At 41.1% G+C, this 13,999-nt stretch overlaps 2 protein-coding genes and 3 non-coding genes across 12 annotated transcripts in view; 1 reads left to right on the forward strand and 4 right to left on the reverse strand.

The window, feature by feature from the left end:
* Nucleotides 1-9,888, forward strand: part of eya4 (EYA transcriptional coactivator and phosphatase 4) — a 41,945-nt gene extending 32,057 nt beyond the window's left edge. For 3 of the 7 annotated variants that reach the window (XM_070848826.1, XM_070848827.1, XM_070848828.1), the window contains 9 exons: nt 68-204; nt 444-527; nt 3,468-3,557; nt 4,103-4,161; nt 4,544-4,704; nt 5,545-5,659; nt 5,748-5,869; nt 7,496-7,776; nt 9,030-9,888. In XM_070848826.1, coding sequence (XP_070704927.1) covers nt 68-204; nt 444-527; nt 3,468-3,557; nt 4,103-4,161; nt 4,544-4,704; nt 5,545-5,659; nt 5,748-5,869; nt 7,496-7,776; nt 9,030-9,110 — 1,130 coding nt within the window. In that variant the 3' untranslated portion in view covers nt 9,111-9,888. Of the gene's footprint in view, nt 1-67; nt 205-443; nt 528-3,467; nt 3,558-4,102; nt 4,162-4,543; nt 4,705-5,544; nt 5,660-5,747; nt 5,870-7,495; nt 7,777-9,029 lie in introns of those variants that run through there. The other 4 variants (XM_070848829.1, XM_070848831.1, XM_070848830.1 and 1 more) reach the window with 3 other exon arrangements.
* Nucleotides 9,889-10,264: 376 nt separating this feature from the next.
* Nucleotides 10,265-13,999, reverse strand: part of rps12 (ribosomal protein S12) — a 43,726-nt gene continuing 39,991 nt past the window's right edge. Inside the window, exons 1-6 of one of the 2 annotated variants that reach the window (XM_070849193.1) lie at nt 13,479-13,544; nt 13,308-13,354; nt 12,375-12,491; nt 12,084-12,186; nt 11,523-11,624; nt 10,265-10,351 (exon numbers count right to left, since the gene is read on the reverse strand). In XM_070849193.1, coding sequence (XP_070705294.1) covers nt 10,289-10,351; nt 11,523-11,624; nt 12,084-12,186; nt 12,375-12,491; nt 13,308-13,321 — 399 coding nt within the window. In that variant the 5' untranslated portion in view covers nt 13,322-13,354; nt 13,479-13,544 and the 3' untranslated portion in view covers nt 10,265-10,288. Of the gene's footprint in view, nt 10,352-11,522; nt 11,625-12,083; nt 12,187-12,374; nt 12,492-13,307; nt 13,355-13,478; nt 13,545-13,999 lie in introns of those variants that run through there. The other variant, XM_070849194.1, reaches the window with a different exon arrangement.
* Nucleotides 11,893-11,976, reverse strand: LOC139218394 (small nucleolar RNA SNORD100). The gene has a single exon (XR_011585663.1). It is a non-coding gene; the product is annotated as a small nucleolar RNA SNORD100 (small nucleolar RNA).
* LOC139218393 (small nucleolar RNA SNORD100) lies at nt 12,254-12,336 on the reverse strand. Its single transcript, XR_011585662.1, has one exon. It is a non-coding gene; the product is annotated as a small nucleolar RNA SNORD100 (small nucleolar RNA).
* On the reverse strand, nt 12,585-12,659 carry LOC139218389 (small nucleolar RNA SNORD101). Its single transcript, XR_011585658.1, has one exon. It is a non-coding gene; the product is annotated as a small nucleolar RNA SNORD101 (small nucleolar RNA).

Here is a 13,999-nt window from a genome sequence, read left to right on the forward strand (position 1 = left end):
TTTGATCATTTGTAAATTTTGAATGTTACTAATGTTTAGCCCTGTCTCTGTTTGCATACACTCTCAGCGGACTTTGATACAGTGCAGAGCCCCTCCACGCCCATCAAAGAGCTGGATGACCGAGCCTGCCGGAGTGGGGGGTCCAAGTCCCGGGGCAGGGGCCGCAAGAACAACCCCTCCCCTCCCCCTGATAGTGACCTGGAGGTAAGGGACCAGAAAACATCCACCGACAGTGTACTTACAGTGCTGACTGAATATTCCATTCAAGTCTCAATGGATATGTGGTATTCCCTTTGATCTCCATCCTCTCGGCTCACTGAAGTCTCAAAATACAACAGAGGAGAGGCTGATAGAGAGCAGGACCACCCATGTGACTGTCCGGTTGAGCATGAATGCATATATGAGCATCTCTTATAGTCGTTTTTATTTTTTTGGTTCCCCAGAGGGTGTTTGTGTGGGATCTGGATGAGACAATCATTGTCTTCCATTCTCTGCTTACGGGCTCCTACGCGCAGAAATATGGCAAGGTAAGATCACGGCCCTGCCTTCGCTGGCTGCCCTTTTATTATTTTCCTCTCTGTAGCCATCCTGCACCACGTCTATGTCTATCCATCCATATTCTGTCCATCTGACAGCTGTAACCTAGGACAACCAGCTTTTTAAAAATGACCACAATCATCGGCCTCTAATTAAGCCTTACAAGTATTCCGGCAACAAGTTGCTTTTTCTTTTTTGCCCCGGGCTTTGCCTTACAGACTACATGCAGGCCACCCTGCCCTGTGATTGACGGAGGCTGTTGTGGCCGTGCACAGCTTGTCAGGAAGAGCTGCAGACACCAAGACATATTTCCACCTCATCTTAGTGCTTTTATTGGTAGAAAAAATAAATCTGTCTATAGCGATTGAGTTAATATTCTCCTAAAAGTTGATAATCACAGATTATGCAGTAAAATAAAAAAATATATTCAGTAAATCTACCAATGAAACTAAATGTGTACATTTTAAACAGGGATAGTGCACTGGTAATTCAGCAATTTACATACAATTTGTATAAATGTATACATCAATATTGGACTAGCATTACAAAATCACAATAATCAATAGTCTCACCCACACCCTTACTTTGAGATGACTTGTTTTATTTCTAAACTTTACACAGTCTTTTTATGAAATACAATGCTATGAGCGCACCATTCAAAAGAAGCTTAATTTCCCTCTTTGTATTCCCAACATTACATCAACTACTTCAGGAATGTTTATGGTCAATTTGTGATGATGATGACTGCACACATAAAAAAGAACGAGTGTTTAAATGTACTACATATTAAGAAGCCATTAGTAGTTGTTAGTGGTTATTGGTTTAATCATAATTTTTCATGCTAGTTTTTCACTCGGACTGATGTTTATTCCAATCTTCACTGTGAACTTATTTGGTGGTCTCACCTTCTCACATAACAGCTACTCTGTTAATAGTTCCCTTTATTTTAATAGTTCTTGGCTCTGATCTGGGATCATCCTATGTGGCCAAGGCTGCAGATTTTTATTGGGTGATGTCGTTTCCTGTGGGCACCGGAGTAGCCACCAGCCTGCCCGTACGGGCTTTGCATCCCACTCTTCAGCTTGCAGGCTCCATTCTGATATTCCTGTTTGGCAGTCAAACAAAAGCTGGCATAGCACACACACCATGTGGAGCCAGCCATAGCGCTTTACAGATAGGGTGTGCGGGCACCGATGTACTTCCTAGTTTCTCTGCAGTTGTGGAATTTAATGTTTGGCAATTGGGATTTAATGGGTATGAGAAAGACCCTGGTGAGTTGTAAATTCCTGCATGTGTGTGTGTGTGTGGGGTGGGGGGGGGTGGGGGATGAGAACACATCCAGCCTTGTGGTTAATTCAGCATGGTTTGCATTGTTTTATAGTGCAGAAATACGGAATACCAAAGGATAATATCACAGTTTAAGTGTTGGCTCGAGTAGAGAAAGTTGTGTATTTCTGCAGATTTATAAAGAAATTATAAATAAGATGTTGTCAGTGGATTAAATTAGGTTTCATGTACTCCTCCTGATGAGATGTCATGTTTCGTCATAAAGCACAAGCCAAGTTGTCACCTTCATCTGGATAGGTACATGTGCAAAGAAAAATAAGATACACGTCAGAATATTCGCCTTAAAATGATTGTAAGATCTTTTTTTTTTCCACCTCGTTTGCTGCTGCTGCTGCTCTCAAGAAATATAGTGGCAGCTGTGTCTGTTCACACCTCGCCTAAAATAGTGTTTACACTGCTACATTGCAACCACAAGACCTAAGTACCCTTCTCCTACAGGCTTTGAGGGCATCTGCTCAAACTGATGTTTCACTTTTGAATGAATATACATATACACATCATTTTCACACAGATGCACACTCCACATTTCTCAGGAGTTATAATAACCATGTTCACATCATTGCGAAGAGTTTCCAGCTCTCAAATGATAACAGCGGAGGTGGAGGAGTGGGATTGTTTCAGGCTACCCTTGCCAGGCGTAAGTAATATTAGCAGGCTCTCTGTGATTGATTCAAGTTGTCTGGGAAAAAATTACAAAAAAAGCCAACTCAGCCTTTCTGGAGCTCAAAGCGCGGCCAAATTCAACTGCTTAAAGGGAAGTAACTCATTTCAGCTGTGAGCGTTTCAATACACATTTATGTCTGTAACTCTTCTTTGGCTGGCAGCCAACGTAATCATTACCTTGGAGACAAACCTAAGTGCCTGTTGTCTCTGTGACTGACAGGGACGCTGGAAAAGAAATGCAGTCAAAATTGCTGCTATCACTATTAGCAGCTGTTAAGTTTTGGAGAGCTCTGCACACTTCACATCTTTCGACTTTACGGAGCATTCACTCTCACTCTCACTTTCACTCCCCTTCCTGTTAGCTTACTTCTATTCTGGTCGTCTGACAGCGTCAGCGAATCGCGCGGCAAGCTGTCATCCCTTGCTGACCTATCACAGATGATGGTTTTTGCAGCTGAGCCCCGGGGCTGGCAGGGCAGGCTGTGTTCTCCCCAACACACACACACACACACACACACACACACACACACACAAACCATTCGCATACCACATACACTCCAAGTGACTCGCTTTGAGGTTACCCACTCTATGCAATACACACATGAAGACACACACTCTTCCTCTCAACAACCCCCCAGACACACACACACACACATACACACACACACCAAGCATGAGGAATGTTGATGGGACAGAACAAGTGCAACCTGTCTGTCAGCATCTGCTGCGATGAGTGGAGCATACCAACTCTACAAGTGGGCGCAGGGGGGGGCGGAGTGGGAGGTGTGTAAAACCTGAAATGGTTTTTGGGACAAGAGGAAGTGATGTCACTGGGAGGGAGTAAAGGCAGTCGTTTTACATGAAGCTGATGTGATGTTGATGATGATGGTGATGACGACAACATTGTCTTCCTCCATTAGGACCCTCCGATGGCGGTGACGCTGGGTCTGAGGATGGAGGAGATGATCTTCAACTTGGCTGACACACACTTATTCTTTAACGACCTGGAGGTGAGACACAGACACATCAGCCACACACACAAAAGCACACGTTTTAGATTTTCAAGTACTTCAAGGGGCTCTTGATGCAGTTTTTCTTGCACAGCGATCAAATTTTACACTAAGCACAACATTAAGCACTTAAAAGTTTCATGAGGAGAGAATGTCTTTTAGGTAAATACTGCTACTGCCCTCTAGTGGTGTAAAGTGATGTAACACAACATGCGCCGTTCTAATTTTAGTCAATATAGATGCTTTGTTGTAATTGTTTATTATAAACAGATTTACACATTCATACCCGTCCAACCAGAATATGCTGGAAACTTATTTCTATACAGAGTTAATTTAGATTTTGACTCTTTTTGTCTCAGTACAGTTTAGTGATTGTTAATGTTTCTCATTAATATTTAGTCCCTTTTATTTTTTTCATGCTCCATTTGTGTACAATAAAGGCTCATCATTTTTATAGCATTCTATTTTTCAAAGTTACTTATTTATGTATCTAACCTTATGTGTGTTGTGTGTGTGTGTGTGTGTGTGTGTGTGTGCGTGTACAGGAGTGTGATCAGGTACATATTGATGATGTGTCATCAGACGACAATGGCCAGGACTTAAGGTGAGGAGTCACCCGATAATATAACAATAACACATGACAAATTATAGAATTACAATTTTTTATGATTTTTATGTTAGTACACTGAAAACGTTGTGGATGTTATTGAGTTATTATTTGTTTTTCATGGGCTAATAATTCACAAATTACTATATTTATTTTCTCCTTGGTTTTTAAAGTATTATCATTTAAGGACTGTCATTAATGAATTTTACTAAAACATTGATATGTATAGATTTATATGTAAAAATTGTAACACATTGCATTCTTACAAATTACATACTGACAGTTATGTTTACAGTACTGAATATTAAAGATAACCATTTGATCTTTTTGTTCTACCAGAGCAGATTTTTCAAATAAAACATATCATTATTATTGACAGTACTTACAGTTTTGCAACTGATGGCTTCCATGCAGCTGCAACCAGCGCCAACCTGTGCCTGGCTACGGGTGTCCGCGGCGGGGTCGACTGGATGAGGAAACTGGCCTTCCGCTACCGACGAGTCAAAGAGTTGTATAGCACGTACAAAAACAATGTGGGGGGTAAGCCAATCTGACGGGAGTTTGCTGGACACCAGGGACAGTTAAGGGAGTGACAGACGGGGACGTTTTTGTTTAGCTGAACCTGTAAATTCTCTACCAGGACGGCATGAGTCTGGAATCAGCTTGGAGTTCTGTCTGAAAAGATAAATGTATCAAAAAAATGAGCTTGTTTCATGTTTTCTTTAAACCTCTCAATGTCAGTACATCAAGTTTTAGATATTATACATTAATAGAGAGAAAGATAATATAACAATATTAATATCCAGATAATACCTGGAATTGGAGGCCATTTTCATGTTAGTGTCCGTAACAGTGTTTGCGTACATACAAATACAATAATCGAGTTAATCCTTATAAAAACTATATAGCTATTTCTAGTTTTTTTTATAAATATGGGTTTATCAATAAGAACTCTGCTGTTGCCCAATAATTGTTAACCAATGCCCAATATAATAATCATTTTAATTTGACCACTTTCATGCTGAAATGAAGAATACAGTGTAGTTAGTGTTTCCTCCTGACATTTACTTGTGTCAGAGTGGAAACTACTAACACAGTACTCAGACTGTTGGACATTGAAACTCTCCCCTGTAAATTAAGTTTAACAGCTTTGTACAAATATTAACAAAAGCCATAAAACTATTGAGCATAAATTAATTGTGCGAGGAAGCGAAACCTTCACAGGTTTTACAGTTTATAATGGATTAAGGCCACGTGTAATATTTCACCAGGATGGTCTACATTTGGTCCTACCTTTGTCTTTTCCTTTCCTGCCTTTTTACCCATGTGTGTGTGATGCCTGTCGCTGAGAGGGTTCACTTAAGTCGTGCTGTGTTTCAGGCCTGCTGGGTCCTGCTAAAAGAGACGCCTGGCTGCAGCTCAGGGCAGAGGTGGAGGCTCTGACCGACTCCTGGCTCACCCACGCACTCAAGTCCCTCTCCATCATCAGCTCCAGGTGCCACTTTATCTTTATTCTGTCTTTATTCAATCTAGTCATCTATCTTTTCACCCACCTTTACTACAATATGTTCTGTGTCCCACAGGAGTAACTGTGTAAATGTGTTGGTGACCACAACACAGCTCATACCAGCGCTGGCTAAAGTTCTCTTATATAGTCTGGGATCTGTTTTCCCCATCGAGAACATTTACAGTGCAACAAAAATAGGTAAGACACAAACACTCGAGCTCACGCGAGCCACATGCTCACTCCTTAGATTCTAAACAATGATAAAAGTGATGGAAATACAATCCTATAATATGGAATGGAAGTAAGTAAATAGTTATTGACTATATATTTGACTTATGGTATTTTATTGGTTCAAAGGTTACGTGTACTTTGTTGGTTATCTATTATTTTGTTAAGTCAGATTTTATTTATACAGCTAAAAATTATAATTTGCCTCAGTTGTCTTTATAATCTGTATAGTGTTCATCTCCTCCATATGTTACTGATATCCTGAGTGTTGCTTTAGTTGGGCTCAGGTTTGAGTTATGAGTTGCGTGTTTTATTTCTTACTGTGTGTGTCTGTGCGTGTGTGTGTGTGTGTGTGTGTGTGTCAGAGAGAGAGAGAGAGTCCAATTCATATTAAATCTCTATTTAAGGAACACAGACCAAGCTGGTCAAACACACATTGCAGGGTATGCAGAATAGAAAAGTTAGGTTAAGTTTAAATATTACTATAATAATTGATTACCATGATAGTACTATAATAACCACACTGCTAGCATCATATTACATCTTTCTGTCTTAATCAGCTGCATAGTCTCTTGTATATTGATAAACATTTTTACAAATTAGCTTCACAGCGGGGATGATTCAGATTCTGACTAAAGACTGTGGGCATGTACAGACTGCGCCTGGCTGACAGCTATCTGAGCCTCTCACTGGTGCAGGTGTTAAAACATCCTCATTCTTATTGGTACATGAATTTTGGTGAGCTTAACATAATTCCAGCATGGCTCCACCCAAGACTAATTAGCCAGAAAAGTGTTGAAAACACTTCTCAGACTTCTTCTCCAGCTCACACCGACCCCAGACATCATGCTCACATCACATGATCTTCCCTTGAACCACTTTTGACACTCGTAGGACCTTCCAGCCCACATTCTGAATGGACTCCATTAGCCTGGACTTCAGCCGGTTAACGCCAATGTACCGCAAGTGTGGCCAACAATAAATTATATTCAACCGTACATCAATCAGAGGAGAGGAAACTAAATAAAATTGTATTGGGGGGGGGGTGAGCCAAAACAGTCAGGAAAGAAAACTCAAAGCCAAGTGTGTGTGTGTGTGTGTGTGTGTGCCTGTGTGTTTTTGAGCTTACGTTACACTGAGCTAAACCCCTCGGTGCCTTGATTCAAATGGACGTGGCAATGTGGTAACCATGACAACCGCCTGAGCTTTAACATACAAGCAGGCTGCCTGAGTGTCCAGTGGACTCCTGGATACATTACTCTGAGTGTAATTAGCGGTGTGTAAGCTGCACAGGAAAAAGGCTAAATAAAAGGTCAATGTGGTCACGCTCACAAGCACGTCTGCTCTTCGGGTTGTCGTGGCAACCGCACTGATAATATTTATCTGAATTGAGGTACCTCTCAGGATGCACCATGTGGGTGTCAGGATTAATCAGAGTGAGCGTGAGAGTGTTGTGGGATAACGGCGTGTGTATGTGTGTGTGTGTCCTCTCCTTCCCTTCCACCCTTTGGTGCACGCAGCTCTGCCTCTTCACGTGTTTTATGTCCTTCTAAACAACAAATGAAAAACCTGTGAAAGCCATTTGTTTGTCTCCAGGCAAAGAGAGCTGTTTTGAGCGTATAGTCTCCCGCTTTGGCACTAACATTACATATGTTGTGATTGGAGATGGGAAGGATGAAGAGCATGCGGCCAGCCAGGTAAACAAACAACTTCTGAACTTCGACCCCTCTGACCTTGTGACCCTCCTTCCTCCCCTTGTTTATTTGTTTTTTGCAGGAAAAGAGAGTTGCTTTGAACGCATAATGCAAAGGTTTGGCAGGAAAGTAGTGTATGTTGTAATTGGGGACGGTGTGGAAGAGGAGCAGGCGGCCAAAAAGGTAATGGACCCCAACCCTCACCGTGACCCCACCTACTCGTCACAGTGTGCGCTCTGATTGGACGAAGCCTGCCTTTCTTTGCTGTAGAGGTTTTGTGTTGGTTGATCACTTTTTTCTGTTCTACCTGCTGTTGCTTTTTTTTTTTTTTCTTTATTCATGGAGTGACAGGAGACTTTTGATTGCACCTGTCAGAGTGAAAAGTTGAGATTGAGGCTTGGCTAATGTACATTTTGCACCTACTTTTGAAAGTCAAATACGCCAAATTTGCGAGCTGCAGCTGAATTATTAAAGCGGCATTCATTACTGTGGATCACGTACTCGATTAGTGTCACATTTGACAGTGAAAATGAATGGCTGCCCAAATGTACACAGAGATTAAGCTTTGACCAATCTCATTCGGTAAGAGCGATGATGCTGGTTTTTATCCGAAGGTGTTGGAGTCTTATTTGATACTGTATTTTCTGTGAGAGAAAAGAGATATATCACAACAAACAAGACGAAAAGTAGTGATATACTCATTGCACTAGGACGTATTTCCTGTAATTACAAATCCCATCTCTTCTCCAGCTTTGGGTGTCATTTGTATTGCTGGGTGCTGGGATTGATGAAGGAATAGTTTGACATTATGGGAAATACGCATGTTCGCGTTCTTGCTGAGAGATAAGATTGATACCACTCTCTTATCTGTTGGTTAACAAAAGGCAACAGCCAGCAGGCAGTTAGCTTAGCATGAAGACTGGAAGCAGATGGAAACAGCTGGCCTGGTTCTGTCTTTCTGTCCGGTCGGATTTTGTTTGAAGACCCAAAGATTCAAGAATCCCCACATGAGCAGTCATGTTCCTCATAAAACCAGTTTTTACACTTACAGATTAAACAAATGTGTTTGAGCTTAAAAAGTGTTATGTGGACTCGTATACCTTTGGACAGAGCCCGGCCAGAGGTTTTGCCTATTTCTAGTCTTCATGTAAAGCTAACAGCTGATGGCTGCAGCCTTATAGAACAGGCAGATAGGAGAGCTATAGCAATCATTTGACCTAAATTACGGTCTCTCAGCACGGAAGCAGATGAGCGAATTTCCCAAAATGCTGAACTCTTCCTTTATGCCTTAGGAGTGCATGGATTTTGTTTGCAGTGCTTTTGCAAAAGGAAGCAGCTACAAGCTACTGTAGTGTAGCTTGCATGACTTCAGGTGGTGGTGTCCACTTGTGACACAAGTGCTGTTCATTTTAATGATGTGTGTGTTCACTCTGCAGCACAACATGCCTTTCTGGAGGATATCCAGCCACTCTGACCTGCTGGCACTACACCAAGCACTGGAGTTTGAGTACCTGTAACTATTATAGCAATATGGACTCATGCAATGTTACCATGGACATGGTCAGCCAGGCAGCCCCCTTCTTTTGTAAAACTATTTAAGAACAAACAATACACTGCAACTGTTTGTGATTTTTTTTCTTTGTCTTGTTTTTTTGAACGTCTGGATTTACAAACTCTGAACGGTCTTAAGAAGCAAAGGAGAGGTGAAAGTTAAAGAAACAGAGGGGTAAAGAGATGAGTCATCTACCCGGCTAAGCCCCATGGCTCCGATGCTGGGAAAGGACCGCTGTGAAAACCCTGTCTACTGTCCTTGCAGCTGTAGCAGACTGAAAGCCTGTAAAGGCTGAAGACCTCCTTTGGCCTGGGAGGACGTTTGGTTTGTTCTGGAGCACCCAGGCTACCATCGGGCCTGCTGAGGGTCACCCGGGACAACCTCTCTTCAAAACAATGTGGGTTTCTATGTACAGGCAGCATTGTGTGCAGGGATAAGCTGCTTTTTTTTTTTTTTTTTTTTTTTTTTTAAGTGTTTTCTTCCTGGTGGTATAATAATCACAACACAATGCAGTCTGTGGCAGAAACTTCTGTAAATTATTTACAATAAACTTACAGGGCAGTGGTGGATGTTTTTGTCAAAGAAAGGAAATTTTGGGGTCTTTTTTTCTGTTGGATTTTTGTAATTTGGGAGGGTGGGGGGAATTGAGGATGTGCGTCATGATGTGTTGTGCCTTAATGTGTTTGAATGTCTTTTCTTTATTCAGAAATGTCTATGTATGTAGATATAAAGGAGAAAACCTATCCAAGTGACACATGCATCTTGTCTTCCTTCATGAAATGTATAACTGATCAAACCTCAAATACAGTGCTACATAGAATTCTAAATAGTCTGTTTTTCCTCCTTAATTATGATAGTGATGTGAAATCAGATGTCAATTTTGACCCCTACAAACTTCAGCTCAAGTCACTTCATTGCAATTGTCCTTGCCGACTTACCATCTTCTGTCTCGTACTAATCCTTTGCATGAACCGAATTGCTTCAAATTGAAGTTCTGCTAACAAATAGCTACATACGAGTAGACCGCAAGTTTACAGCCACGGCCTATTAGTGTGATTATTATGACTACTGGTGGTTTAATATCCAAAAATAGGTGAAGGAAACAGTTCACACAATAGCTTGATTTCCACATTTATTAACACCTCATTTCTTGCCTTTGAAGTATTCCTCAATCACATCTTTAGCTTGAGACTCCTTGCCATAGTCCTGTGGACAGAAAAACAGTTGGTTAGCAGGTTCGACGTGTGACAAATCTAAATTAGAGCCCAGCCAATATTACTGGCCAACTTAATTTCACATGTCTGTGTTTGTCAGTGCAGATATGTTTGAGGTAATTTAGAAAGTAAAGTTTGTGGATCCTGTGGAGATTTACATTCACATATGGTTACCAAAACTGATTGCATGCATCTTTGAGGTCTAAGAGCATTTGCTTCCTAAAAACCATAGTATTTTAAAATCAAGCTTTTAGATGGAAAGTTAGCACCACCTGCTGCTCAAAGGAGTACTGTGAGATCTTTGGCAGGAATGTGGACCTAGCCTGTATGCATGTCCATCCTCATACATGAGGCACACATTAACAGGGACCCCACTCACAACAGTTTGACAGTGCTACTAGAGCAGAGTTGTAAAATGGTTCACCTGAATCATGACATAAGCTAAACCAATCTGAATATGGGCTTTGACAGATTGCTCAAATATCTAAAGGACAGCAAGTTTGAGCAACCCTTGACATGAAAAGTTCACTGTATAAACACCCTAAATGTCCTAGAAGTTTGTCTACATTAAGAAAAACATGTAGCACATTGTGTGCCAGAATACAAAATTACTGGTTTTGCTTATTCCCACTTTGAATAAACTGTTAAATGCTGCTTCAAGTATCCAACCCAAAAACACCATGTTATGTACTCATCCAATTAAAATCTGGCAAAAAAAAAAAAAAATACATATTCTAGTTGTACATCTTGCAGATTTTTCCAAAATTCAGCAAACCCATTACCATCTTTGGAAATGAGGAATTAATGGGTGAAATGATTTAAACAAAGGCTGCTCACATCAGAGTTTAAGAGATTAACAACACCAATGGCCTGTCAATCATGTTGCTTCATGTGTTCTAATATGTAGCCATTCTCAGGGACCCCAGACACCACAGGTAGATGACGGGGCTCGTACTGTGGCTGTCATCTAGCCAAACGTTATCAACAACAGCTGCATGGCACAAGGCACAGCACCTGCACTTGACTGGCTGTGATCTGTTTAACACCTTTCCTGTTGTAGAGTATGACTAAGGACATCTGTCCTGCCTCTACTGATTTTATCCACCAATATGGCTCGAATGTAAGCCAAATACTGAAAAAGGCTTCAAAAGAGCATCATTTACCTTGACTACGACACAGCTGCAGCCCACCACCTTGCGGGGTTTGCCTTCACGGTCGATCTTGCACAGACCAACCCACTCGCCGAGCTTCTTGTTGTCATCAACCTGTAAAATAAGACAGTTTTAGCCTGTGTCATACCTACACGTGAGTACTGTTACATACTGATGTAGCGCAAATGTTGGTAACCTCAGAAAAAAACAAACATGCCATGCAAACCACCCTTTTGTTAAATCACTTCACACAATGCAATTACAACATTGCTGATCACTCATGATAAAAGGGAATTGAGATGAAGTAAAAAGCACTTTCAAGTCTCTTAAACAATACTTGTGTGCGGTGAGATAAAACAGTAGCAGTGTGGGTACTCTTGGCTGCATCTCAGACAGAAATTGGGTAACAAGAGGCAGTCTCCTCACAGTATTCAGTAGAGGGAGCCAAATTATCATCAGTGATCCAGCAGTACACGACATGCTACCGTTAATTCCAAGTACGCAACACATATCTGACAAAAATGCCTCACACACCCGACGCTACATCCATGTGGTATGGAGCAGGCTCATTACCTTAATCAGGTTGATCTGATGCTCAGCGCAGAGGGCCTCCACCAGCTTGACGTACATGGGCTCGTCGCAGTTGGCTGCAAGGGCGCAGAGATGGGCCTGACGCCTGTAAGAGAATACAGAGTTAATGTACAGTAAAAGGGTTCTTACACCTTTTATTCAAAATTTGATGGCACATCTCAGACAGAAATTGGGTAACAATGGCATTCTCCTCACAGTATTCAGTAGAGGGAGCCAAGATATCATCAGTGATACACCTAAGGACAAAATGAATGGAGTTATTTTTATACGCACTTGTCCAGGGCCTTGGCAGCCTCACGGATACCACGGGCAAGGCCATCGTGGATGAGTGCGGTCTTGAGCACTTCAGGGAGAGCGGTGTAGACATCCATGACACCTCCAGCAGCAATGCTATCCAAAAAAAAAGACAAGAGGGAAAAAAAAAAAGCTTAACATTTTTCAAAACTGGAAATGAGAAAGAAGCTGATTCCAATAGAGCTTCCAGCGTGTCAGAAAGAGGATCTCACTCATTGTAGAGTGAAGGGGTATCCGACAAAAGAACAAAGTCATCATTCAAGCACCAGAGAGCTCGTTCAAAGAGGGACAGCACACAGTTAGAGTAAAAGTACATGAATCAGGACAGCAGACCCTTTATTATCCTTCAACATTGGAAAATGAGCTTATTATGTTTTAGCTTTCACAATCTGGTCACAATATTGATAATTGCTACAACTAGCATTAGCATTTGGCTAGATAGACTTAAGCTTAGTATCCTAGAGTGTTGTGTGATGCTTCATTTTTGTAATACTTTACAGTGCAATACTAAAAATCAAGCTTTATGTCCCTGATGTATGACTCAATTTAAATGCAAAATACTCTTTAAAGTGAACAATGAGATATGAAATCTAGCAACCAGTCGTGGTTAACGTTTGGCACAAAAATGGCACTTCTACAACAGCAGAGCAAGAAATAACTCTTTGCTAAAGCTGAGTGCTTCTCTACATACGCAGGTATCACATATCCTTTAGCTAGATAGCCGCTTAGCTCATGTAAAATAAGAGGCTGCCTAAGAGCCGCACTACTTTGAGGGAAACTGGTGCCCAGATAAACCATTAACATTATCCCACCAACACTTTTCAGAAGAAGTCGGTTCACCATCAGCACCATTTTGTTTGTTAAATACATTTGTTGTTAACAGCTACAGATAATCAAAATCGAAGTGCTCACCCTTCCTCGGCCATTGTTAGTTTATGATGGATGTGGGCTTAAAAGTTCTGCAATAAAGAACAGACACGAAAGGAGAGTTATTATCCATCGCAAAGAGCTCACTGTGATGAATTTATACATTAAGATGTTTGATTAATCCGGTAGATTGTGCCGGTAGTCGATGAAACGCACCGAAACCTCCACTCTGCCAGCGGGTAAAGAGGACGTCATAAACCCGCGACATTGGTTTAATACTGCGAGGCCCGCTGCACGTAGAGGCGTCCAGCGTGATGCCTGTTGTAATGTCAGCTCCCTCTAATGCTGTTTTTCTCTTTAAGACCATCTTTGTCATTTGATATTAGTCAAAAATACTTTATGTGACACTTGACAAATGAATTCAACGAAATAAATCTTTGTATTCATATACAAAAACCCAAACTGTTCAATATGACAATAAATAGGCTATAGGTCTACTTCCATAGACTGTATATACAGTCTATGCCTACAGTACATCATACATGCAGGCAAATGATTAAATAAAAAAATGCTACTTCTTGCATTTTTCATTATAACAGAAGAAAATGTAGGTTAAAGCGCAACAATTACAACTATCCAGTATACTTATTCAAAAGTGCCTGAATAAACATACTCAGTATTACCTTTTTCAATCTATCGATGTACAGTTCAAGTTATAACTGACAGGCTATGTCAGA

This window comes from Pempheris klunzingeri, chromosome 18 (assembly GCF_042242105.1).
Source record: "Pempheris klunzingeri isolate RE-2024b chromosome 18, fPemKlu1.hap1, whole genome shotgun sequence".
NCBI classification, from domain to species: domain Eukaryota; kingdom Metazoa; phylum Chordata; class Actinopteri; order Acropomatiformes; family Pempheridae; genus Pempheris; species Pempheris klunzingeri.